Source organism: Macaca thibetana, chromosome 4 (assembly GCF_024542745.1).
Source record: "Macaca thibetana thibetana isolate TM-01 chromosome 4, ASM2454274v1, whole genome shotgun sequence".
In the NCBI taxonomy this organism is placed as follows: Eukaryota; Metazoa; Chordata; class Mammalia; order Primates; family Cercopithecidae; genus Macaca; species Macaca thibetana.
The window spans coordinates 117745069-117773014 of NC_065581.1; the positions used below are offsets into that span (position 1 = coordinate 117745069).

At 39.8% G+C, this 27946-nt stretch overlaps 1 protein-coding gene across 3 annotated transcripts in view; it reads right to left on the minus strand.

Moving 5' to 3' along the window:
* Positions 1-2709: 2709 nt before the first annotated feature.
* Positions 2710-27946, minus strand: part of ADGB (androglobin) — a 235959-nt gene continuing 210722 nt past the window's right edge. For all 3 annotated transcript variants that reach the window (XM_050787327.1, XM_050787328.1, XM_050787329.1), the window contains 3 exons: positions 7832-7928; positions 7087-7270; positions 2710-3155 (listed from right to left, as the gene is read on the minus strand). In XM_050787327.1, coding sequence (XP_050643284.1) covers positions 2970-3155; positions 7087-7270; positions 7832-7928 — 467 coding nt within the window. In that variant the 3' untranslated portion in view covers positions 2710-2969. The remainder of the gene's footprint in view (positions 3156-7086; positions 7271-7831; positions 7929-27946) is intronic.

Below are 27946 nucleotides of genomic sequence, written 5' to 3' on the forward strand. Positions count from 1 at the left end.
CACCCCCAAGTCTCTGGTAACCACTGTCCTACACTCTGCTTCTATGAGTTCAACTTTTAAAATTCCACATGTAAGTGAGATTATGCATTATTTGTCTTTCTGTTTCTGGCATATTTCACTTAGCATAATGCCCTACAGGTTCATCTATGTTGCTGCAAATGGCAGGATTTCCTTCTGTTTTATGGTTAAATTACATTCCAGTACATATATTATATATATATTTATATATATATTATATATTAATATATTTATACATATATTTTATATATATATATATACACACACACACACACACATACTACATTTTCTTCATTCATTCATTGATGGACACTTGGGTTGTTTCCATATCACTGTTGTAAATAATGCTGCCATGAACAGAGGGTTGCAGACCTCTCATAAACATACTGATTTCATTTCCTTTAATATATACCCAGGAGTGGGATTGCTGGATCATATAATAGCTCTAGTTTTATTTTTTGAGAAATTTCCATACTGTTTTCTGTAATGGCTACTCCAATTTACATTCTCACCAACAGTGTGTACAGGGTTCCCTTTCTCCACACCCTCCCCAACGCGTATCTCTTGTCTTTATGATAAAAGCCGTCTTAATAGGTGTGAGGTGATACCTCATTGTTGTTTTGATTTGCATTTCTCTGATGATTAGTGATGCTGAGTACCTTCGCATACACCTGTTGGTCATTCATGTGTCTTCTTTGGATAGGTGTTTGTTCGAGTCCTTTACCCATTTTTAAAACCAGGTTATTTGTTTTTTTGCTATTGAGTTATATGAGTTTTTTAAAAACATATTTTAAATATTAACCCCTTATGAGATTTATGGTTTACAAGTATTTTCTCCCATTCTATAGATTGTCTTTTCATTTTGTTGCTTCCTTTGTTGTGCAGTAGATCTTATTTTTATGTAGTCCTACTTATGTTTGCTTTTGTTGCCTGTGCTTTTGGTGTCATATCCAAAAGAAATTACCAAGACCAATGTCAAGGAGATTTTTCTGTATGCAATCTTCTAAGAGTTTTATGAGTTCCAATCTTACATTTACATCTTTAATCCATTTACAGTTAATTTTTTTATATATAGCGTAGGACAATGGTCCTATTTTATTCTTTTGCATGTGGATATTTAGTTTTCCCAACATCATTTTTGAAAAGATTTTCTTTCATCATTTGTATTTTTGGCATCTTTGTCAAAGATTAGTTGACCATATATAGGAGTATGAAATATTTTTAAGCCGGGCATGGTGGTTTATGCCTGTAATTCCCGCATTTTGTGAAACAAGCCAACATGGGTGGATCTCTTGAGCTCAGGAGTTTGAGAACAGCCTGGGAAACATGGCGAAACCCTGTCTCTACAAAAAATACAAAAATTGGCTGGGTGCCATGGCTCCAGCCTGTAATCCCAGCATTTTGGGAGGCTGAGGCGGGTGGATCACCTGAGGTCAGGAGTTCAAGACCAGCCTGGCCAACATGGCGAAACCCTTGTCTCCACTAAAAATACAAAATTAGCTGGGCGTGGCAGCCGCACCACTATTTCCAGCTACTTAGGAGGCTGAGGCAAGAGAATCACTTGAACTCTGGAGGCGGAGGTTGCAGTGAGCCAAAATGGCGCCATTGCAGTCCAGCCTGGGCAACAAGAGTGAAACTCCATCTCAAAAAATAAAATAAATAAATAAAAAATTAACCCGGCATAGTGACACGCATCTGTACTCCCAGCTACTTGTGAGGCTGAGGTAGGAGGATGGCTTGAGTCCAGGAGGTGGAGGTTGCACTGAGCTGAGCTTGTGCCACTGCACCCCAGCCTGGAGAGCAGAGCCATACCATGTCTCAATAAATAAATATTTTTAATAACAAGGATTAACATAAGAAAGGATAAGTAAAATCACCTGCCAAAGTGAAACCGCTTTGGTTAAAAAATACTATGAGAGTTTTAAGATAGTCATGAATTAGAAATGTGCTTTTGGAGAAAGTCAATTTCCTGCTATGTGCCTCAGTTAATCCACTCATGGCATTATTCTAACACTAGGGTATGACAACTTCATCTGTGTCTTACAAAAAAACACGACACTAGTGAGCATGATATGGGATGTTTGAGATCACCCTCTCTCTACACCCGGGTTACTATGATGCATTGCTAGGATCCAGAGTCCTAACACTTGGCTGAGCCAGGGTAGTGCTTGGTCAATGAGGGAAGTTTCTTGAAGTTCAGTTTTTAAAAACGGCATAATTCGGCTGGGCGCAGTGGCTTACACCTGTATTCCCAGCACTTTGAGAGGCTGAGGCAGGCAGATCACCTGAGGTTAGGAGTTCGTGACCAGCCTGGCCAACATGGTGAAACCCCATCTGTACTAAAAATACAAAAATTAGCAGGGCGTGGTGGCAGGTGCCTGTAATCACAGCTACTCAGGAAGCTGAGGCAGGAGAATCGCTTGAACCCAGGAGGCAGAGGTTGCAGTGAGCTGAGATCACTCCACTGCACTCCAGCCTGGGCAACAGAGTGAGACTCAGTCTCAAAAAAAAAAAAGCATAATTCTGAAACATAATTCTGAAGCATAGTTATTAGTATTTTTAAACTTTTAAAGTTTGAGACTAAATGTCTTCTAAGAACAAAAGCCACTTTTCTCATTGTTGAAATTTTAAAAGATAATCCTGTTGATTAATTTACGATCTTGTTTCACTTCTAATGAAAAATGCAGGCAGTTTAGAGTGTCAAACAAATATTTTATTACATTTTAAATATTTGGAAGCTATTTTATTGAAATTAGAGCATTTTAAACTCAAATGGCTTCAAATACTAGCTTTCTGAGGAAAACTAACAAGTTATCATGAAAATATTTCTAAGAAAGAACAATTTCTATTTTCAGTTGACCCAGAATCTTGTTTTATCAGCAGGCAGTTATAGATTATTACAAATAGATTTTTTTCTCTCCAGAAGTGGGATAGTATTGGACATCCCCTGGTTACTTTTTCTTTCCTTTCTTTTTTTTCTGTTTGTCAGGAGCTGGGGTCTTCTTTTCTGTCTCCAGCTTCATGGCGGCTTCCTGAGCAGCCAGAGCTTCCAGCTTTAGGCGCTCCGCTTCCAGCAATTTATTTCTGTACTCTTCCCGGATGTCGAAAATCTTCTGTCGGGCTTCATCTAAGGAGTCCTGTTCCAAAGCAAAACCCCAAACAAATAAGTTCCACGGGTAAAGGTTTATGTTCCCAGAAAGAAAAAATGAAATTCCTTTACCCTGTCCTTATGCCCATACATTCATAGGCAAAACGATTGAAGATGAAAATTAGTGTATGGTCTCAAAAGCTTATCAATACACAAAACATAGCAACAAAGGGTTCATGAGATTTTAACACAGTATGGCAAATAAAAACATTTGTAGAAAACATAGTCAAAGGTAAAGAAAACATACATATTTTGCCAAAGGTATTCTCTGTTTAAATTATTTCAAATACAATCTATATGAGATTTTAATAAGCCCACTGTCTCTTGCAAAGTAACTGTGCTCAAGAAATTACGAGTTTCCCACATGTATGCTATCCCTGACAAAATATATCTGAGCTGTACTTGATGAAGCTCCAAATAATATGGCCAAATCCATTGGTTACTTTGTTCTTGTCAGCTTGACTTTCATTCTCACCACTTTAGCAAAACTGTATTCATCAAGGATACCAAGGCCTTATATGAAGCTAAATCCAAGATCATTTAGTGTTCTTATTCTTGCTTAACCACGCGCTCTCCTCCTGGATCAACTGACTTCACTTAGCTCTTAAATTGTCTTCTGTCTCACCAGCTGCTCCTGTTCAGTCACCTTTGCTGATTTCTCCTTTTCTCTTTCATCTCTTAAGAGGGAAGTGGCCATATTAATTGCTTACTGTTTCAAAAATAATATAATCAAAGAAGAAGGATTAAAGCACAAATGCTAGCCTGAAAAGACTCTTCTAGAAATGACTGCGTTGTCTTCATCCTTGAATTTATCAAGACATTTTCCATGTTTTTTGCAACCAGCTTAATTTTATTGAGATGTTGGAAAAGCTGAATGTCAGAATCAGTCTTCCTGAAGTTTTTGCAAAAAATAGTACTGTATCTACCATAATAAAACTGGGTTGACTAAACCAGTTGCACAAGTACAAGATGATAGTAGTGACATATTAAAGAGAGAGAGAAAGAGACAGAGCAAGAGAATGTGCAGGAGAGAGGGACATTTTCAGGAGCATGTGTAAATAAGTTTAATATACATCAGTAATCCCTTGAGGAATGAGTGTAAAATATATTCATTCTCCTATCTGATAAGAAATATGTTATTGATCATGTTTCTCTTAAAATGGCTTCAATCAAAACTAGGGCTCTCTCTGTGCCTCACACATAAATGAATGGGTGTGAACTCGAAGCTGTCTGAGTTAGTACTTTTTCCCCATTTCCTCTCCATCTGCAGCATTTTTCGTGGTTATTACACACAAAAACCACAAACAGGAATCCTGAAATTCCCTTTCGTTTTCTAATCTAATCTAAATTATTTCCTGCATGATAAATTAAACTTACACAATTTTAATATCCATTCACTGATTTACTGATTCATTAATTAAACAAACTTTTGCAAAGTAGACATTCCTCTGAAGTTCTGGGGACAACAACAGTGAATCTAAACAGAGTATTTGTTCACATATAGTCTATATTCTAGCAGAGAACAAACAAAAATGAAAGCATAGTATTTATATCTACATTTTCATACACTCATAAATAAATGCAAATGCAGGGTAAATGCTTTAAAGAAAAATAAGGCTAGGCACAATCACACAAATTTTGAGGGTACTAATTTTGACAGAGCAGCTGGTGAAGATCTCTCTAATAAGTTACCCTAGAGGAGAGAGCTCATAAAAGGAAAATGTAAACCATTTTACACTTTGGGGAAAGAATATTCCAGGAAGAGGCTCAGAGGCCCAGAGGCCCAGAGGTCAAAGGCCCAGAGGTGGGAACATGCCTTGCTGTTAGTGGAAAGGCAAAGTCAGCTTGGGAAAAGGTTGATAAAAAGAACAGAGCGGAAAGCTCTGGAAGTCATAATGAAGATTTTGGCTTTTTTCTTAACAAAATGTAAAGCCATTAGGGAAGTGAAATGATTCTACCTTCATTTTAAATATGCATTATGATAACCATTAGTGTAATTCACAAAATATTGCTGGTTATCTTCCAGGTACCTGGTAGCATTGCCCTCCCTCTTTATTAGTTTGCTGGGGCTGCTGTAACAAAGAACCACAAACTGGGTTTAAACAACAGAAATGCATTGCCTCACAGTGCTTGATGCTACAAGTTTGATATCAAGGTCTCATCAAAGTAGTTTCCTTCTTTGAAGTTGTATGTGACTATGTGACTTGATCTGATCAGTGAAATATGAGTGCAAATGAATGTGCCATTTCTGGGTAGAAATAGTCACAGCCAATGTGCAATTCCCCATGTTCTCTTCCCCTGTTGTAATAATCATGGTAGAAGTGTCTCTATGGAAGCTCCTTCAGCCTGGGGATCTTAATAAGTAAAAGAATGCTCTATTGAACCACACTGGACACAAAGCTAGAATGAGAAATGCTGTTTTACTGTTTTTAGCCAGAGTTAGTGAACTTAAGCCTGTAAAGTAAATCTGGCTTATAGCTTGTTTTTCTAAGTAAAGTTTTATTTATTTTGCCATTATCCTATTTATTTAGGTATTATCTGTGATTTTGTGTAAAAATTGGTAATGTTAAGTAGATGCAACATAAATATTTACTGTTTGGCCCTTTACAGAAAATGAGTTTACCAAACACTATGCTAGGCCACTGTGATATTGGGGGTTTTGTTACCACAGCATAAGCCTAGTTTGTCGTGATTGGTACAATTGTTTTGGTGGCAAAGCAGAGACCACATTGCGGAGGGGCAAAGATGGAAGCAGTTAGATCAGTAACTGGGCTGTAGCAATCCTCTGAATAAGAAAGAATGACAGGTTAGGCTAGGATGGTGGGAACAGAGATAGTAAGAAATCATCAAATTCTGGATATATTTTCAACGTAGAGTTGAGAGGTTCCGACAACTGATTGCACGTGAGGAGTGAGAGAAGTCAAAGATGTCTCCATAGTCTCTGCTTGAGCAACTGAAAGAATGTAATTAGTATTGACCAAGATGGAGAATCTTGGTGGGGTGGCATGTTTGCGCTGAGATGGGTAGGAGGAGGGCAAGCATTCTTGAATTTGGATTTAGAGAGGTTCTGTTTGAGGTGCCTATTGGACTAACAAGAAGAGATGTCAAATGGGAGCATTCCTCACATGAGCCATTACTGGAAATGACAGTCTCACTGTAGCTAAAATATTTAGAATGTCCTATAGGCTTTAGTGACTTTGGGAATGCGTAGGGGTGTGTGCGTGTGTGTTGCAGGGAGGAGGGAGAAAAAAAGATTCTCATTCTCCATAGTGGGAAGTTATCCATATACATTTATTGAATTTCCCCTTTTCTAGTATGATATTCCCACTTTCAATAAAGTTGCCATCTCTAACTAACGGGCATCTATTCTTCTGCCGGGGTGAAGGGTTGACAATAATCTGGATGCAAAAAGTTGAAGTAGTGATCTGCAATTCCTAAATAGCCTTAAGCTGAACAAACCCAACTATTTTCATTTTCCTCCTACTTCACTTTTACTTCCTAACATATCTGGTGCCACCAACTGCTGAGCCTTTGAGGGATTCTGTAGGAATTCTGAGGAGCTAATGGGCTTGTTAAGACTTTTCCCACTGCCAGTTTAGGATTCGTGTGTCTCAAGCCGGTTAATGTGATCTTAATCCAGTTATTTTCCAATTTGAACAAATAATTTTGTTGTTGTCTTCCCTCCTTTTCTTCCCATCTTTCAGCATAGATTCCCAACACTGCATTTTAGGGGGATTTTAGGGAGGGAGTGAGGCGAGATGTATAGAATCAAATTTGTGATGTTTTCCTAGAAGTTGTGAATCATAAAAACCTACGTTTTCAAGACATTTCTGTACAAATATTATTTAATTGTATAATTTCTTTTTAATGTTATGAAAGAATTTGCCAACTATAATCTATGTATGTGCTCTTAGACTCACCCGCATTTCCTTATACATATCCAGGACTTCTTCTTTTAACTTCAACTGCTCTTCTTGGTCAATGTTTCGAATGCTAAGGACTCTGCTCCTGTACTGTCGAAACTGATGAATTTCTTCTGCCTTTTGCATTGCCTGCTGCTGATTCAATTCATCTGTTTGCAGCAGAGGATCTGTATCTGTTTTCCTTGATACAAAATATCATCAAAAGATACAAATTTCATTTGGGAACTCTGGAATAAGCTTCACTTTAGACGGCAGACAATTTTAAATCATATCAACAGTGTGGTGGTCTGAGTCAAATAAAACATTAGGGATAGAAAAAAATAAATGCTTATTTTCTGGATATGCTATGGTCCATTTATTGACTCACTGATATTTTAGGAAAATATTTTGGAGAATATCAATAAATTTGGATTCACCACTTGATGAGGTGATTGTGAAACTTGTGTTCAAAACTATGAGAATATCTTGTAGGTTTTCCTTTTGAATTTATGCAGCTAAGTAATTTTGACAATGTTTCCAAACTTATAAATATGCTTAATATATTTATATTACTCCTATCATCTAGTTATTAAAAATGGAATCTAATTAAATAATGGCAGCAGGTGTGATAGATATTTTCTGTAGCTCCTCTCACCTTAATCAGGCCTCAAATTAAATCTTTACAGAAAACATTTAAATATTTTAATAATTGATTTAACAAAACACACAGTTGTCTGCATCAATCATGTTTATGAAAACTTACCGAACATATTGACTTAAATCCATAAATTCTAGTGCTTTTCGAATAAGTCGTGGAGATGTTTCCAAAATTGTTGGAGATCGTGTACGAGGTCCTGTTTCTTTAAAACACACACACACACACACAAAAAACAAAAAACCTAGGCTTTAAAAAATAATCAATAATGACTAACTAAATGACAATATCTCATTTTAATTGAAAATAATATTTTCTATTGTAAAACAACCATTGATTGGACTTGTCTTATTTAATACAATGTTAATAATATATAACTATATGCTTATATTTTGTTTATCCTCTAGCTGGTGTTACTATGCTTTTAGTTAAATAAAGATGACAAAAATGAAAAATTAACAAAATGCTATTCTAATCACAGTTAGATGGAGGAGGATTAGTCTCCATTAATAAGAACAAGTCTTATATTAAGTTACAAAATTTCATTATTAACAAGTTAAATGGCCTAGTATTTAATGAGATTGGGCTTTGCCTGAATGCTACGCTAAGTACTACCGGGCTTGGGATATAAATAGATTTTTTACATATTTATACTGAAATACTGAAAATAGTATTTTACCTTCAATAAACTTACAGTCCAGTGGAGTAGGCAATATATAAAAGATAAACACTGAAAATCAAATTAGCAGCAGCTTTTTAATCCACAGACCAGTAGTGAGCCCACAAGAACAGATTTAAGAGACTTGAGTCTAGCATATTAACTTTTCAGCATTTCCAGACCACTGACTATTTTTAAAAATAACTACTGATGTGTGATTTACATACATAAAATTCAACCATTTTAAGGTTCTAATTCAATACTTCTTAGTAAATTTACCAAGTTGTGTGACCATCAACAAAATCCAGTTTTAAAACATTTTCATCATTCAAATAAGATCTCTCTTTTGTCCTATAATAGTCCCTTTGTGTTCTCACCACAAACTCCGGGCAATCATTAATCTATGTATGTCTCTACAGATTTGTGTTTCCCGGACATTTTATGTAAGTAGGAGTGGATTACTGGGTCATATGGTAAAATTCTTTAACTTTTAAAGAAAGTGTCAAACCATGGTGTTTTGATCATTATTTTTAACTTTATGACCAATTTTGAAATTACATAGTAAAAATCTCCCCGCTTGGTTCATTTAAAAAAGAAAAGTGTTTATTTTTAAGAGCAGTTTTAGGGCCGGGCGCGGTGGCTCGCGCCTGTAATCCCAACACTTTGGGCGGCCAAGACATGTGGATCACGAAGTCAGGTGTTCAAGACCAGCCCGACCAAGATGGTGAAACCTCGTCTCTACTAAAAATACAAAAATTAGCTGGGCACAGTGGCAGCCACCTGTAATCCCAGCTACTCGGGAGGCTGAAGCAGGAGAATCGCTTGAACCCGGGTGGCAGAGATTGCAGTGAGCCAAGATCTTGCCATTGCACTCTAGCCTGGGCGACAGAGTGAGACTCTGTCTCAGAAAACAACAACAACAACAACAAAAGAAACAGTTTTACGTTTCACAGTAAAATTGACAGGAAGTACATACAGAGATATCCCACATCCCCCTTCCTCCCATGCACACATAGCCTCCCCCATTATTAACATCCCTTACCAGAGTGGTACATCTATTACACAATCACACCATGTGCAAACAAATACAGTCTTTCTTCCTTCCTTCCTTCCTTCCTTCCTTCCTTCCTTCCTTCCTTCCTTCCTTCCTTCCTTCCTTCCTTCCTCTTTCCCTCTCTCTCTTTCTTTTCTTTTTCTTTCTTTCCCTCCCTCCCTCTCTCTCTTTCTTTTCCTTCCTTCCTTTTTTTTTTTTTTTTTTTTTCAGAGTGTCACTCTGTCACCAGACTGGAGTGCAGTGGCGCGACCTCGGCTCACGGAAACTTCCGCCTCCCTGGTTCAAGCGATTCTCCTGCCTCAGCCTCCCGAGTAGCTAGGATTACAGGCATGTGCCACCACACCCAGCTAATTTTTGTATTTTTAGTAGAGATGGGGTTTCACCACGTTGGCCAGGAGTTTTCTTTCTTTCTTCCCAATTATTTTATCTATTTAGTTCATTTCCTTGTCTTATTGTATTTTCTAGGAGTTCTTCTACATGTTGAAAAAGAGTGGTAACAGAGGACATCTTTGGCTTGCTCCTGATCTTAGTGGGAAAGCTTCTAATTCCTCACCATTAATGTTAGCCATAGGTTTTTTTGTAGAAAGTCTTTATCAAGTTGAGTGAGTTCCTCTCCCACTTTGATCTTTTTTTTTTCAAAATTATTTTGCCATTCTGGTTTTTTGTTGTTGTTGTTGTTTTGCATTTTCATATACGTTTTGGGATTAGCATATCAAATTCTGTAAAGTGTCTACTATGATTTTGATAGAGATTATACTGAATCTACATACCAATTTGAGGGGTATTACTATCTCAACATTAGGTCTTATAGTCCAAAGCATAAATGATCTCTTTATTTAGATAATTTAAAATTTCCTTTGGTGATGTTTTGTAGTTTTCAATACATAAATTCTACACTTGGTTAAATTTATTTCCGTGTATTTATTATTGATGCTGTTGTGAATAACACTTTCTTCTCAATTTCAATTTTGATTGTTCATCAATAGTACATAGAAATAAAATTGATTTATGTTTACTAATCTTTCATCATGTGACCCTGCCAAACTCACTTATTCATTGTTTTTCTTTTTCTGATTTCTTAGAATTTTAGCATATAGGAGAGTGTTGTCTGAGAATAGAGTTTTACTTTTTTGTTTCTAAGATTGATGTGTTTTATTTCTCTTTCTTGATTGAACTAGCAAGAACCTCCATTAAAATGTTGAATGTAAGTGGTTACAGTAGACATCCTGCCTTGTTCTTGACCTTAGGCTGAAATTATTCAGTGGTTCACCATTAAGTATGATGGTTACTATAGGTTTTTCATAATTATCCTTTATCAGTCTGAGGAAATCCCCTTGTATTACCAGTTTATTGTGAGTTTTCTTTCTTTGTTCCTTCTACCACTGTTTGTGCATTAGTGTTATATATGCTTGTACATTATAAGCCCAACAATATAGTTTTATAAAAATTATTTGTTAAATAAGTAAAAAAAATGGAAAATCTATTTATGTTGTCTTCTAAAATTTACCTACATAATTACCTTTCTTTGTGGCTATGAGTTCCCTTTGGATGTCACCTTCTTTCAGCCTGAAGGACTTCCTTTAGTATTTGTTTTAAGGCAGATCATCTGGAAACAAATTATCAAGCAAGCACAAACAAGTGCTTGTTTATTGTGAATGTGTTTAAATTTGCCTTAATTTTGATGAATCTTCTTTATTTCCTTTGTTTTCTGTCTCATTAAAATTTTTTTATTCCTTCTTCTTTCTTTAGGCCTACTTTATTACTTTCTATCCAACTTGGTTTTTTTTTTTTTTCACTGCTGAATCTCCAACTATTTACTTATTTATTATCAATAGGTTTATTGGGAACAGGTAATGCTTGCTTATATGGATAAATTGTTTAGTGGTGATTTCTGAGATTTTGGTGCACCCATCACCTGAGCTGTGTACACTGTACCCGATGTGTACTCTTTTAGCCCTCACCTTCCTCTCACCCTTCCCCCAGTCCCCAGAGTCCATTGTGTCATTCTTATGCCTTTGTGTTCTCATAGCTTAGCTCCCACTTACCAGTGAGAACATAAAATCTTTCATTTTTCATTCCTGGGTTAGTTCACTTTGAATAATGGTCTCCAACTGCATCCAGGTTGCTGTGAATGCCATTATTTCATTTCCTTTTATGGCTGAGTAGTATTCCATGGTGTGTGCATATATGCATATATACATATATATGTGTATGTGTGTGTGTGTGTATACACCACACTTTACTTGTTGGTTGATGGGTTGTTTGATTGATGGGTTGGTTGATGGGCTGGTTCTGTATTTTGCAATTGCAAATTGTGCTGCTATAAACATGTGTGGGCAAGTGTCTTTTTCATATAGTGACTTCTTTTCCTTTGGGTAGATAGCCAGTAGTGGTACTGCTGGATCAAATGGTAGTTCTACTTTTAGTTCTTTAAGGAATCTCCACATTGTTTTCCATGGTGGTTGTACTAGTTTACATTCCCACCAGTAGTATAAAAGTGCTCCCATTTCAACATGTCCACACCCAGATCTATTATTTTTTGTTTTTTTGATTGTGGCCATTCTTGCAGGAATCAGGTAGTATCACATTGTGGTTTTGATTTGCATTTCCCTGATAATTAGTGATGTTGAGCATTTTTTCATATGTTTGTTGGCCATCTGTGTATCTTATTTTGAGAATTGTCTATTCATGTTCTTAGCCCACTTTTTGATGGGGTTGTTATTTTTTCTTGCTGATTTGTTTGAGTTCCTTGTAGATTTTGGATATTAGTCTTTTGTTGAATGCATAGTTTGGGAAGAATTTCTCCCACTCTGTGGGTTGTCTGTTTACTCTGCTGATTATTTCTTTTGTTGTACAGAAGGTTTTTAGTTTAATTAAGTCCCATCTATTTATCTTTGTTTTTGTTGCATTTGCTTTTGGGTTCTTGGTCCTGAAATCTTTGCCTAAGGGCTTTTTCTGATGTTATCTTCTGGAGTGTTTATGGTTTCTGGTCTTAGATTTAAGTCTTTGATCCATCTTGAGTTGATTTTTGTATAAAATGAGAGATGAGAGATGAGGATACAATTTCATTCTTCTACATATGGCTTGCCAATTATCCCAGCACTATTTGTTGAATAGCATGTCCTTTCTGCACTTTCTGTTTTGTTTGGTTTTTGAAGATCAGATAGCTGTAAGTAATTGACTTTATTTCTGGGTTCTCTATTCTGTTTCATTGTCTGTTTTTATGAAAGTACCTTGCTGTTTTGGTAATTATAGCCTTGCAGTATAGTTTGAAGTTGGGCAATGTGATGCCTCTAGATTTTTTCTTTTTGCTTAGTCTTGCTTTGGCTATGCAGATTGGTCATGTTTTCACTATGTAGGCTCTTTTTTGGCTCCAAATGAATTTTAGGATTCTTTTTTCTAGTTCTGTGAAGAATGATGATGGTATTTTGATGGGAATTGCATTGAATTTGTAGATTGCATTTGGCAGTATGGTCATTTTGACAATATTGATTCTACTCATCCATGAGCATGGGATGTGTTTTCATTTGTTTGTGTCATGTATGATTTATTCCAGCAGTGTTTTATAGTTTTCTTTGTAGAGCTCTTTCACCTCCTTGGTTAGGTGAAATCCCGAAGTGTTTTTTTTTTTTTTTTCTTTGCAGCTATTATGAAAGGGATTGAGTCTTGATTTGTTTCTCAGTTTGGTTGCTACTGGTGTATAACAGTGCTGCTTATTTATGTACATTGATTTTGCATCCTGAAACTTTACCGAATTCATTTTTCAGATCCAGGAACTTTTTGGATGAGTCTTTAGGGTTTTCTCAGTATACGATCATGTCATCAGCAAACAGGGACAGTTTGACTTTCATGGTGCATATGTACCACATTTTCTTTATCCTGTCTGTCACTGATGGGCATTTAGGTTGCTTCCATATCTTTGTGAGTAGTGCTGCAGCAAACATTCACATGCATGTGTCTTTATGGTAGAATGATTTATATTCCTCTGGGTATATACCCAGTAATGGGATTGCTAGATCAAATGGTTGAACTAATTTACACTCCCACCAACAATGTATAAATGTTCCTTTTTCTCCACAGCCTCACCAGCATCTGTTATTTTTGGACTTTTTAATAATAGCCATTCTGGCTGGTGTGAGATAGTATCTCATTGTGGTTGTAATATATATTTTTCCAATGATCAGTGACATTGAGCTTTTCTTCATTTGCTTATTGGCTGCATGTATGACTTTTTTAGAAAAACGTCTGTTCATGTCCTTTGCCGACTTTTTAATGGGATTGTTTTTCTCGTGTAAATTTGTTTAAGTTCCTTATAGAGGCTGAATATTACAACCTGTCAGATGGAGAGTTGCAAAAATTTTCTCCCTTTCTGTAGGTTTGTTTACTCTGTTGATAGTTTCTTTTACTGTGCAGAAGCTATTTTTTTTTTTTTTTGAGGCGGAGTCTCGCTTTGTCGCCCAGGCTGGAGTGCAGTGGCGCGATCTCGGCTCACTGCAAGCTCCGCCTCCCGGGTTCCCGCCATTCTCCTGCCTCAGCCTCCCGAGTAGCTGGGACTACAGGCGCCGCCAGCACGCCCGGCTAATTTTTTTGTATTTTTAGTGGAGACGGGGTTTCATTGTGTTAGCCAGGATGGTCTCGATCTCCTGACCTCGTGATCCGCCCGTCTCGGCCTCCCAAAGTGCTGGGATTACAGGCTTGAGCCACCGCGCCCGGCCAACTGTGCAGAAGCTATTAAGTTTAATAAGATACTACTTGTTAATTTTTGCTTTTGTTGCAATTGCTTTTAGGTGTCTTTGTCATGAAATTTTTGCCTGTTCCCATGTGCAATTGATTTAATACACTATAGTTACTCTGCATTCTGATTCCCCAAGGGATTATTGTGGCTTTTCTTTGTTTAGTTGTTTATTTACTTAGTAATTTGCTTGTAGAGTCTTATTTCCCCTGCAATTTTCAGATAATGATGTTTCTAACGATTTTCTTTAATTTTTAATTTTTATTTTTAATCCTAGCTTCCTTGGAGTCACCAATCGGTCAGAATAGTGGTTATACAATATTTTCTCGAAGATTTCTCTTAAACACCTTGATTTAGTATAGCGTCCACTCTTGACAAGGAGATCTTTATGTATTTTAGAGTACACATTCAAAGTTCTGGCAGCGTACAAAGCTGTCCCCACTTTCACTGGTTTAAAGTCTCATACTGAAACAAGGACAAGGAGATAAGATGGACCCTCTGTAGTCTCTCCTGAGTGTGCACACATTCCCAACATGTATGTAGCCATTCAGGTGCCCCAAAATATTAGAAGCTTATCAAAGCCCACGATGGCTCTTACATTACTCAGATCTCTCTGTCTTATTTTTGGCTGATCTGTTGCTCCTTGGCCAGTATTACAGTCTCAGGCAGCTGTGATGTTGGCTATTCCCAGTTGTTTGCCACCAAGTTCCCCATTGCTTTCAACAATGGCAACGGGCATGGGGACTTTCCATGAAGCCTCAAATCAGATAAGCCCCCATCTAGCATTGATATCAAGACTGCTGGTCCTCATGGTTGCTGTGCTATAAACCTTGGAACTGGTGAGAGAACCCCATGTTAATATGCCACAGATCCCCACTGTTCCTACCAAGTTTGGTAGAGAAACTAATACACCCCCAAAGATGCCTACATCCTAATCCCTGGAACCTGTGACTGTGTAACTTTATATGACAAAACCTTTGCAGATGTGATTAAGGATCTTAAAATGGAAAAAATATATTCTGGATTATTCAGGTGGGCACAATATAATCCCAAGAGCCCTTATAGGGAAAAGATGGAGATAGCAGAAGAGTCAAAGAAGGAGAAAAGACAATGGGCATGGAAGAAGGGGCAAGAGAGAGAGGGAGACAGAGAGAGTTGAAGATGCTGTCCTGCTGGCCTTGAATATGAGAATCAAGCCACAGCCAAGAAGTCAGATGGCCCTAGAAGGTGGAAAAGGAAATGGATTTTTCCCTGTAGCCTGTAAGAGGAATGCAGGCCTGCCAACACATTAATTTTAACATTAGTGCCTTTCAGAAATACAAGATAAAAAAATTTGTATTACTTTAAATCATGAAATTTGTGGTTATTTGTTACAAAATCAATAGGAAATGAATAAAATTAGATTCCTTTTTTTGTCATTGTTCTTAGTTTTAGTAATTATTTTTTATTTAGCTTTATGCCCTCAGTTCATTTTTAGGTTTCTAAAACATTTTAGTATATATTTTTTTCTAGTTTATTTTTGCTTCCTTCTTTTTTCGGGAGAAGTTGTGTCAAGTCCTCACTCTCCAATTCCACAGGTCCCAGCCCCCTTTCCTTAACTATTTAATTTTGTATGTAAATGTGGTTGTAATAGGCTACAGTAACATGGAAAATTGATTAATTTATAATTTGTTAGAAGTTATAACTCATTCAGAAATGTAATTTACTACAAACTTTTAAAAATATAAAAAACTATAATATCCAAATTATTTTTTCATTTTTTTCAAAAATATATAAAATCATGATAAACTTGTGAGAAAATAATAATATAAATCCCAACACTGATCTATTAGTAAAATATAGAAAAAATTCATGTTTTCCATTTTATAACATGAAATAAAACATCCCCCAAGTATTAACATTTTAATAATATGACTCTTTTAGAAACCAGTGGGCCATAACTTCTTTTTCCATCATGGTTTTATGAGATCTTGGATTTCTAAAATTCATTTGCCTTTCTTGTGAATTTACTTATGTTGGGTGTATTTTTGTCATTTCAAACTTGGATTGTTTCTGTAAGTCACCAGTTCTGCTGACTCTGACTGAAAAGAAAATATTTCCTGATTAGATGTTTGTTTTTTCTTATATCTTTCCATAGTATTTATATTTAAATAGGGAAAGAGGGAAGGAGGCAGATAAGGTTCACTTGGATACCCATCTACAAAGCTATGCTATTTCAGAATAGGTTGTGAGCCTAGTATGATGTCCTTGGGCCTCTAGAATAATATGCTCAATGTGAGTTGTGTGTGTGTGTGTGTACCATCTTCCATCTGCAAATTGGCCCTTTGTGGGATGAATTCTGAAAGTGAGAATGAGTTTTAAATATTTTATAGCAATTACACATTGCTGGGTCATTTTTATTGTATTTTACAAATGTTTCCATTTGCAACAGAGTGATAGAAAAAAACTTCATTGTGATAGTACGAGAGTCAAAAGACATGGTGAATAATATTTGACTGGTCCTGAGGTCAGGGAAAAATATTTGAGAATAAGGACCAATATTACCTCCAACCTCTGGAAGAGGTGGATTCCAAGGCACCGAGAGGTAAAAGGGAAAGCTAACAAAATCACTGGATTCTTGATGACAACTTGTAGTTGGGGAGCAAAGCTTAGAAGTGAGATCTGTAATGGTATTGTTTATATGCCTTTTACAAGGGAAGTTGTTCTACATGATTCAACACATGAAAACAAGAAGCTGAAAAATAAGACAACTTTTGATGAGTTATGAATGTCTATAACAATGTAGGAGCCAAACCACAGAAATCTCTCAAAAGATCTATAATCTATAATCTTTCACGAGTGATGCTTCTCCAGGAGTAAGTACCAAGAGGTGACCTACCAACAACAGGCACATGTATGCCGACACATAGAGATCCTGAAAAGAGCTCAGCATCTGAACCTTGGTTCCAAAACTGGATTACTCTGCAACCATAGCTCCTGGGGTACATGGCAGCGTTTCAGTGCTGGAATCCTACAATGGCACACCTCATCTTGGAGGGAGGGGAAGTCAGTTTTCCTTGATGGTGGGAGGTGAAGCCAGCTGGACTTCCTGGGCCAAGTGTGGACTTGGAGAACTTTTCTGTCTTACGAGAGGATTGTAAAACTCACCAGTCAGCACTCTGTAGCTAGGATTGTAAAATGCATCAATCAGTGCTCTGTAGCTAGCAAGGGGATTGTAAAATGCACCACTCAGCATTCTGTAAAAATGTACCAATCAGTGCTCTGTAGCTAGCAAGAGAATTGTAAAATGCGCCAATCAGCACTCTGTAGAATGCACCAATCAGCTCTCTGTAAAATGCACCAGTCAGCACTCTTTAAAATGTACCAATCAGCGCTCTGTAAAATGCATCAATCATCAGGAGTCTAAAAGTAGCTAATTGTGGGGAAGATTGAAAAAAGGACACTGTGATAGGACAGAAATGGAACATGGGAGGGGACAAATAAGGGAATAAAAGCTGGCCACCCCAGCCAGCAGTGGCAACCTGCTTGGGTCCCCTTCTATGCTACGGAAGCTTTTTCTTTCACTCTTCCCAATAAACCTGCTACTACTCACTCTCTGTGTCCATGCCATCTTTAAGAGTTGTAACACTCACTGTGAAGGTCCACAGCTTCATTCTTGAAGTCAGCAAGATCACAAACCCACCAGAAGGAACAAACTCAGACATCATGGGGGCTCGTCTGGGATATCGCCATGCAGTGAGTACCACCAGACCCCCTTCACTTGCTATTCTGTCCTATTTTTCCTTAGAATTCGGGGACTAAACACTGGACACCTGTTGGCCAGTTAAAAGTGACTAGTGCAGCTGCCGGACTAAAGACATGGGTGTCAGGCTTTCAGGGAAAGGGCTCTCTAACAACCCCAACTCTTTGGAGTCAGGAGCATTGGTTTACCTGGAACAAGCGTCCACTTTTCCTGCACTTACGGGCTGAGCCAAGGGACAACAGAGAGGAAAGCCGTTCAGCTCCGGGGTCCCAACAAAAAGTTGGTTGAGCCTGCAGCCATGAGCAGAACTCTCAAAGTTACATCACCCAAGCCAGACTCACCCATCTATCCTATCTATCCTGGCCCTCGCCTCCTGGGTCCTAGTGCCTGTCAGACAAACTTCCTCCCACTTCTCTTATCTGAGGTTAGTCCTGATTCTAAAAACCACTCCCTGTCCTTGGTGCTCTTCTAGTTTCTCCTCTAAGGATGATTTTTTAATATAAATTTCAGGACTCTGCTCCCTTCTTTAGGCACTTGGCCTCACCAATCAGAAAGACATAATTTTTGCCCAAAGTCTGTCAGGAAGAGGCTCTCTGGAATGTTAGGATCCCTCCTTGGACTACCAGGCCTAACAAAGGCTATTCCTGAAGCTAGGGTATGAGGAGTCTCAGAAATTATATCCTTCCTATTCATGTGATGAGAAGTGAGGAAAAAAGGTGTCACTCTTTCAACCCTGTAGATCCCTTCCCTCCCTCAGGGTATGGCCCTCCACTCCATTTTGAGGCATATCATCTTTATAGGACAAGGATAAGGCCCCAATACTAACATGAAAAAATGCTTAGGACTCTAACTACCAGGTTTTTGAGAATGTGTCATTAAGGGTCACTAAATCCAATTTTTCTTGGACCTCTTTGGGGTCTAAGAGGAAAGGTAAGGGTGCATGTTTTTGAGAATGCGTCAGTAAGGGCTGCTAAATCCAACCTTCCTCGGTCCTTTTTGTGGTCTAGGAGGAAAACTAGTGTTTCTGCTGCTGCTTTGGTGAGTGCAACTATTCCGAACAGCAGGGACCAGGTATTGTTGCAGGTTCTTGGGCAGGGAAACAAGCAAACAATAAAAATGTGGGCAGTTTTTCTTTCAGATGGAAAACACTCAGGCATCAACCAATTCACCCTTGAAATGCATCTTAAGACATTGGGACCAATTTGACCTGCAAACCCTGAAAAATAAGCAGCTTTTTTCTGCACTACGGCCTGGCCCCAATATTCTCTCTCTGATGGGGAAAAATGTCCACCTGAGGGAAGTATAAATTATAATACTATTCTGCAGCTTGACCTTTTCTGCAAGAGGGAAGGCAAATGGAGTGAAATACCTTTTGTCCAAGCTGTCTTTTCATTGAAGGATAATCCACAACTATGCAAAGCTTGCAATTTACATTCCACAGGAGGACCTCTCAGCCTACCTCCGTATCCTAGCCTCCCTACAGCTCCCCTTCCTGTCAATGATAAGCCTCCTTTAATCTCCCCCACCCAGAAGGAAATAAGCAAATAAATCTCCAAGGGACCACTAAACCCCCGGGCTAACGGTTATGTCCCTTCATGCTGTAGGGGGAGTGGAATTTGCCCCAACCCGGGTACATGTCCCCTTCTCCTTCTCTGATTTAAAGCAGATCAAGGTAGACCTGAAGAAGTTTTCAAACAATCCTGATAGGTATATAGATGTCCTACAGGGTCTAGGGAAAACCTTCAACCTCACTTGGAGAGATGTCATGCTATTGTTAGATCAAACCCTGGCCTTTAATGAAAAGAATGTGGCTTTAGCTGCAGCCTGAGAGTTTGAAGATACCTGGTATCTTAGTCACGTTAATGATAGAATGACAGCTGAAGAAAGGGACAAATTGCCTACTAGTCAGCAAGCTGTCCCCAGTATGGATCCCCACTGGGACCTTGACTCAGATCATGGGGACTGGAGTCACAAACATCTGTTGACCTGTGTTCTAGAAGGACTAAGGAGAATTAGGAAAAAGTCCATGAATTCTTCAATGATGTCCACCATAACTCAGGGAAAGGAAGAAAATCTTTCCGCCTTCCTCGAGTGGGCCTTAAGAAAATATACTCCCCTCTCACCCAACTCCCTCGAGGGACAATTGATCCTAAAAGATAAGTTTATTACCCAATCAGCCGCAGATATCACGAGAAAGCTCCAAAAGTGAGCCCTGGGTCCTGAACAAAATCTGGAGGCATTATTAAACCTGGCAACCTTGGTGTTCTATATAAGGACCAAGAGAAACAGGCCAAAAGGAAAGGCAAGATCAGAGAAAGGCCGTAGCCTTAGTCATGGCCCTCAGACAAACAAACATTGGTGGTTCAGAGAGAACAGAAAATGGAGCAGGCCAATCACCTGGTAGGGTTTGTTATCTGTGTAGTTTGCAAGGACACTTTAAGAAAGATTGTCCAGTGAGAAACAAGCTGCCCCCTTGCCCATGTCCGCTATGCCAAAGCAATCACTGGAAGGCATACTGCCCCAGAGAACAAAGATTCTCTGGTCCAGAATCCCCCAACCAGATGACCCAACAATAGGACTGAGGGTGCCCAAGGCAAGCACCAGCTCATGTCATCACCCTCACTGAGCCCCAGGTAAGTTTAACCATTTAGGGCCAGCAAATTGACTTCCTCCTGGATACTGGCGTGGACTTCTCAGTGTTAATCTCCTCTCCTGGGTGGCTGTGCTCAAGGTCCATTACCATCCAAGGAATCCCGGGACAGTCTATAACCAGGTATTTCTCTCACCTCTTCAGTTGTAATTGGGAGACTTTGCTCTTTTAACATGCCTTTCTTGTTATGCCTTAAAGTCTCACACCCTTCTTAGGGAGGGACATATTAGCCAGAGCTGGAGCTATTATCTATGTGAATATGGTGAACAAGTTACCCATTTGTTGTCCCCTACTTGAAGAGGGAATCAACTCTGAAGTCTGGGCATTGGAAGGACAATTTGGAAGGGCAAAAAATGTCTGCCCAGTCCAAATCAGGCTAAAAGACCCCACCAATTTTCCTTATCAAATGTAATATCCCTTATGGCCTGAAACTCATAAAGGATTACAGAATATTGTTAGACACTTAAAAGCTCAAGCCTTAGTAAGGAAATGCGGCAGTCCCTGCAACACCCCAATTCTAGGAGTACAAAAAACAAATGGTCATTGGAGACTAGTGCAACATCTTAGACTCATCAATGAGGCAGTAATTCCTCTATATCCAGTTGTACCCAACCCCTATACCCTTTTCTCTGAAATACCAGAGGAAGCAGAATGGCTCACTGTTTTGGACCTCATGGGTGCCTTCTTCTGCATTCCCCTGCACTCTGACTCCCAGTTTCTCTTTGCCTTTGAGGATCCCACAGACCACACGTCCCAACTCACATGTATGGTCTTGCTCCAAGAATTTAGGGATATCCCTCATCTGTTTGGTCAGGCACTGGCCCAAGATCTAGGCCACTTTTCAAGTCCAGGCTCTTTGGTCCTTCAGTACGTGGATAATTTACTTTTGGCTACCAGTTCGGAAGCCTTATGCCAGCAGGCTACTTGAGATCTCTTGAACTTTCTAGCTAACAAAGAGTACAAGGTGTCTAAATCGAAGTCCCAGCTCTGCCTACAACCAGTCAGATATCTAGACCTAATCTTAGCCAGAGGAACCAGGGCCCTCAGCAAAGAACAAATACAGCCTATCCTGGCTTGTCCTCACCCTAAGACATTAAAACAGTTGCGGGAGTTCCTTGGGATCACTGGCTTTTGCCGACTATGGATCCCCAGATACAGCGAGATGGCAGGCTGCTCTATACTCTAATTGAGGAGACCCAGAGGGCAAATACTCATCTAGTAGAATGGGAACCAGAGGCAGAAGCAGCCTTCAAAACCTTAAAGCAAGCCCTAGTACAAGCTCCAGCCTTAAGTCTTTTCACAGGACAAAACTTCTTTTTACATGTCACAGAGAGAGAGGGAATAGCTCTGGGAGTTCTTACTCAGATTCGTGGGACAACTCCACAACAGTGGCATACCTAAGTAAGGAAACTGATACAGTAGCAAAAGGCTAGCCTCACTCTTTATGGGTAGTTGCGACAGTGGCCATCTTAGTATCAGAGGCTATCAAAATAATACAAGGAAAGGATCTCACTGTCTGGACTACTCATGATGTAAATGGCACATTAGGTGCCAAAGGAAATTTATGGCTATCAGAAAACTGCCTGCTTAGATACTGGGTGCTACTCTTTGAGGGATCGGTGCTTCACATACACATGTGTGCAGTCCTCAACCCTGTTACTTTTCTCCCAGAGGATGGTGAACCAATTGAGCATGACTGCCAACAAATTGTAGCCCAGATGTATGCCGCCCAAGAGGATCTCTTAGAAGTCCCCTTAGCTAATCCTGACCTTAACTTACATACTGGTGGAAGTTGATTTGTGGAGAATGGGATATGCCATTGGTTATGCCATAGTTAGTGATGTAACAGCATTTGAAATTAAACTTCTTCCCCCAGGGACCAGCACCCAGTTAGCAGAACTAGTGGTGCTTACCCAAGCCTTAGAACTGAAATAAATGTGTATACAGATATCAAGTATGCTTATCTAATCCTACATGCCCATGCTGCAATATGGAAAGAAAGGGAGTTCCTAACCTCTGGGAGAACCCCCATTAAATACCACAAGGAAATCATGAAGTTATTGCACATAGTGCAAAACCCAAGGAAATGGCAGTCTTACATTGCCAAAGCCATCAAAAAGGTGAAGGAGAAAAGGCAGAAGGAAACCGTCGGGCAGACACTGAGGCCAAAATTGTTTCCAGGTGTAATCTCCCATTAGAAATACCTATGGAAGGACCCTTGGCATGGAACAACCCTCTCCAAGAGATTAAGCCCCAGTATTCCCTGATTAAAACAGAATGGGGACTTTCATGGGGGCATAGTGTTCTCCCCTTGGGGTGGTTAATGACAGAAGAGGAAAAGGTACTCATATCTGAAGCCAGCCAGTGGAAAATACTTAAGGCCCTCCACCAAACCTTTCATATGGGTATTGAGAACACTCATCAAATGACCAAATCCCTATTTACAGGGCCAAATCTCCTCCAGACCATCCAACAAGTAGTCAAAGCCTGTGAGGTGTGCCAAAGGAATAATCCCTTGGTACATCATGAGGCCACTCTGGGGGAAGAAAGAATAGGTCACTATCCCAGGGAGGACTGGCAGTTAGACTTCACCCATATGCCTAAGTCAAGGGGATTTCAATACTTGTTGGTCTGTGCTGATACCTTTATAAATTGGATAGAAGCCTTCCCCTGCAAGACAGAGAAGTCTCAGAAAGTGGTTAAAGTCCTAATTCATGAAATAATTCCTAGATTTGGGCTTCCCTAAAGCTTACAAAGTGGCAATCTGGCTTTTAAAGCCACAGTAACTCAGGGTATTTCCAGGGCGCTAGGGATACAACATCACCTTCACTGTGTCTAGAGGCCACAATCCTCAGGGAAGGTTGAGAAGGCAAATTAAACACTCAAGGGGCACTTAAGGAAACTAACACAAGAAACTCATCTCCCATGGCCTACTCTCTTGCCCATGGCCTTGTTGGGAATCCAAAATTCTCCTCACAAAATGGAGCTCTGTCCATATGAAATGCTGTATGGATGACCTTTTCTCACAAATGACCTCTTACTTGATCAGGAAATGGCCAACTTGGTCAAGGATATAACTTCTCTGGCAAAATATCAACAAAACCCTAAAAACCTACCTGAAGGATGTCAAAGAGACAAGGGAACAGAGTTGTTCCAACTGGGAGATCTAGTGTTGGTCAAGTCCCTCTCCTCTACCTCCCCATCCATGGATTCCTTGTGGGAAGGACCATATTTGGTAATCCTCTCTACCCCCACTGCATTTAAGGTGGCAGGAGGGGAATCTTGGATTCACCACACCAGAGTTAAACTTTGGACACCCCCTGACGAACCTGCGGGACCGTCAGTTCAGGAGTCCCAAGATCAGCCAGACCAGCTTTGATACACCTGCAAACTGTTGGAGGACTCGAGTCACCTATTCTGGAAGGAAACGTCACAGACTAAAAAGGCTCCTACAGCTGATCCTGAGGAAAAACCTTTTCCTACTTAAAAAAGATAAATGAAAACCTGTATAATCTTTAACACCTCTCCTTGCCCCTTTAATGGCATTCTTTTACTGTTTCTTCACATTATTAAGCAGTATACTAACCATACTCTATGCAGTAGGACTATATACTGTAGCTTCTGCCAGGACAGAAATCCTAATCACGTCAACCTTTTTTTCTATCCTCCTTCCTTCTGACAGCAATTTACTCCTACCTTTAACTCAGACTGGATAAAATGATCTCATCTTCCAGGGCACTCTCTTTACCTTCCTGCTTACTCTTTGCCTATGTATCCCTCCTGCTTCCTTGGATACCCCACATAGTTGCCCCTCCCCTTCTACTAGCTCCTAATTACCTCTACAAGACTCTCAACTTAGCCCACTCTCTGTTAAACCAGTCCAATCCTTCCCAGCCAAATGACTGTTGGCTTTGTATCTCTCTATCAGCCACTGCTTACATTGCCACTCCCGTTCCCGCAAAAAAAAACCTGCGTCTTTACTAACTTAACCTGCCACCCCAATTATGAAGGAAAAGACCCTTTCCAACTTCTAAATATGCAATCATTAGCTGACTTCCCCATCTCTGATAGGACCAAGAATACCCTAACAGGATGCGCAATCCAGCTTTTACGCTCTTACATTTCTAACCTCACCTACTACATGAGCAATGAAAAGCCCATACACGGCCCTGTGACTACGAATACCATCTTAACTTTCCAAGCCCCTTTATGCATACAACACAACCTGTTATCAGGTCTGCCCATGGGGCATCTACTATCCCATCAGTGTAATTACACCTACAACTTCAAGCTCCAACTGATCATAGTAGTAACTTCCAGCTCACCCAAAGAGCTCCATTCAGATGGCTTGTCCGCTTCTCAGGGCCTCCAAAAATAATCACCTCCTTCCTACTTAACAAACAGTCTGGGTTTTGTAATGGCAAACATACTCCCTGTATGAACATTCACCCCTGGACCCACTGCAGTGGCACCCCCACCACTAATGAATGCCTTCTCATCCCCTCTTTCAATCACTCTCTTGAATAGTTCCTAATAGATACAAAATGGTTTTTTCTCCAATGGGAAAATAGAACACAGAGAGCCACTCAGTTTGCTCCCAACACCCCTTTCCAGTCACTCACCGGAGTTGCCTTGGCAAGTACTCTACAGGTATGGGAAAATGAAAACAACAAACTCACACACCTTTTTAACATACACAACCAGTTCTGTCTACCAAGCCAAGGCATATTCTTCTTATGTGGAACTTCAACCTATATCTGCCTCCCTACCAACTGGACAGGCACCTGTACCTTAGTCTTCCTAAGTCCCAACATTGACATTGCCCCAGGAAATCAGACCCTATCAGTGCCCCTCAAAGCTCAAGTCTGTCAGTGCAGGGTCATACAACAAATACCCCTACTTATAGGGTTAGGAATGGCCACTGCTTCAGGAACCAGAATAGCCAGTCTATCTACTTCATTATCCTACTACCACACACTCTCAAAGAATTTCTCAGGCAGTTTTCAAGAAATAATGAAATCCATGCTTACTCTACCATCCCAAATAGACTCTTTGACAGCAGTGACTCTCCAAAACCGCCGAGGCCTAGACCTCCTGGCTGCTGAGAAAAGAGGACTTTGCACCTTCTTAGGGGAGGAGTGTTGCTTTTACACTAACCAGTCAGGGATAGTATGAAACGCTGCCTGGCATTTACAGGAAAAGGCTTCTGAAATCAGACAACATCTTTCAAACTCTTATACCAGCTTCTGGAGTTGGGCGACATGGCTTCTCCCCTTTCTAGTTCCTGCGACAGCCATCTTGCTATTACTCACCTTCAGGCCCTATATTTTTAACCTCCTTGTCAAATTTGTTTCCTCCAGGATCAAGGCCATCAAACTACAGATGGTTTTACAAATGGAGCCCCAAATAAGCTCAACTCACAACTTCTACTGAGGACCCCTGGACCTTTGACTGGCCTAGAGAGCTCCCCTCTGGAGGACACTACAACTGCAGGGCCCCTTCTTTGTCCTCATACAGCAGGAAGTAGCTAGAGCAGTCATCACCCAATTCACAAAAGCAGGTGGGGTGTCCTGTTTAGAGGGGGGATTGAGAGGTGAAGCCAGCTGGACTTCCTAGGTCAAATGGGGACTTGGAGAGGTTTTCTGTCATAGAAGAGTATTGTAAAATGCACCAATCGGCACACTGTAAAAACGTAGTAATCAGTGCTCTGTAGCTAGCAAGAGGATTGTAAAATGCACCAATCAGTGCTTTGTAAAATGCCCCAATCAGCACTCTGTAGAATGCACCAATCAGCACTCTGTAAAATGCACCAATCATCAGGAGTCTAAAAGTAGCCAATTGCAGGGAGGATTGAAAAAAGGGCACTCTGACAGGGCAGAAAGGGAACATGGGAGGGGACAAATAAGGGAATAAAAGTTGGCCACCCCAGCCAGCAGCAGCAACCCACTTGGGTTCCCTTCCACGCTGGGGAAGCTTTGTTCTTTTGCTCTTCACAATAAACCTTGCTACCACTCACTCTTTGGGTCCATGACATCTTTAAGAGCTGTAACACTCACTGCGAAGGTCCGTGGCTTCATTCTTGAAGTCAGGGAGACCACGAACCCACTGGAAGGAACCAACTCTGGACACAGTGGCATGCAAACATTAAAATGATAATAAATGTTTTCAAGTGTTTGAGAAATGTCTTGCAGACATTTTGTGCTTGGAGATAGGCTGCTTGGTCTAGGTCCTCCTTTCCTGCTGACTTTTATCTTTCCTCTCTGTTCTTATTTCTCCTCTCTATGCAAAAGTATACCTGTTCACAACTACGTAGACTTTATTGCACATGTCCAAAGACTCTGATGGCCAAAGGTGTGAATAAATTAGGAGCAGATGAGCTGAAACTGGGGTATGAACTCCATGCCTTACAATACTGGTCTGGGACTCTGGGTAAAAAAAAAGTCCATGCTGTGACTGCCCCTGGGCTGGTGAAAACTGATGAATCATGATTACAGTCAATTTTCTTAATTTAAAAATTACCTTATTAGTTTCAGAGCACAGTGTAGACTGCGTGAGTGGAGGTTGGTGCAGCCTTGGAGAAAATATTGATGAAAGAAATTGAAAGTGACATAAATAAATAGAAAAACATCCTGTGTTCATAGACTGGAAGAATTAATGTTAAAATGTTCATACCAGTCAATGCATTCCACATATTCAATGCAATCCCTACCAAAATTCTAATGTCGTTCTCCAGAGAAGTAGACAAAAACATTCCTAAAATTTGTATGGAACCCCCAAAGGCCCCATATAGTCAAAGCCATCTGGACCAAAAATAACAAAGAGGGAGGCATCACCAGACTTCAAAATACATTACAACGCTATACTAATCAAAACAACATGGTGCTGGCATAAAAACAGACACATCAACAGATGGAATAGAGGCTGAGTGTGGTGGCTCACGCCTGTCATCCTAGCACTTTGGAAGGCCAAGGTGGGAGGATAGCTTGAGCCCAGGATGTTGAGGCTGCAGTGAGCTGTTACTGTGCCACTGAACTCCAGTTTGGGGGACTGAGCAAGGCCCTGTCTCAAAATAAAAACTAAACTGAAAACAAATGGAACAGAACACACAATGGGAAGTGGAGATCTCTTCAACAAATGGTGTTTGGAAAACCTGATATTCACATGCAAAAGAAGTAAAATGGACCTTTATGCAAGAATCAACTCAGGCCAGGGTGGCTCATGCCTGTAAACCCAGAACTTTAGGAGGCTGAGGCTGGAGAATTCCTTGAGCCCAGGAATTTGAGACTAGCCTGGGCAACATAGTGAGACCTCATCTCTATAAAAAATAAAATATTCACCAGAAATAGTGGCATGTGCTTATAGTCTCAGCTACTCAGGAGGCTGAGGT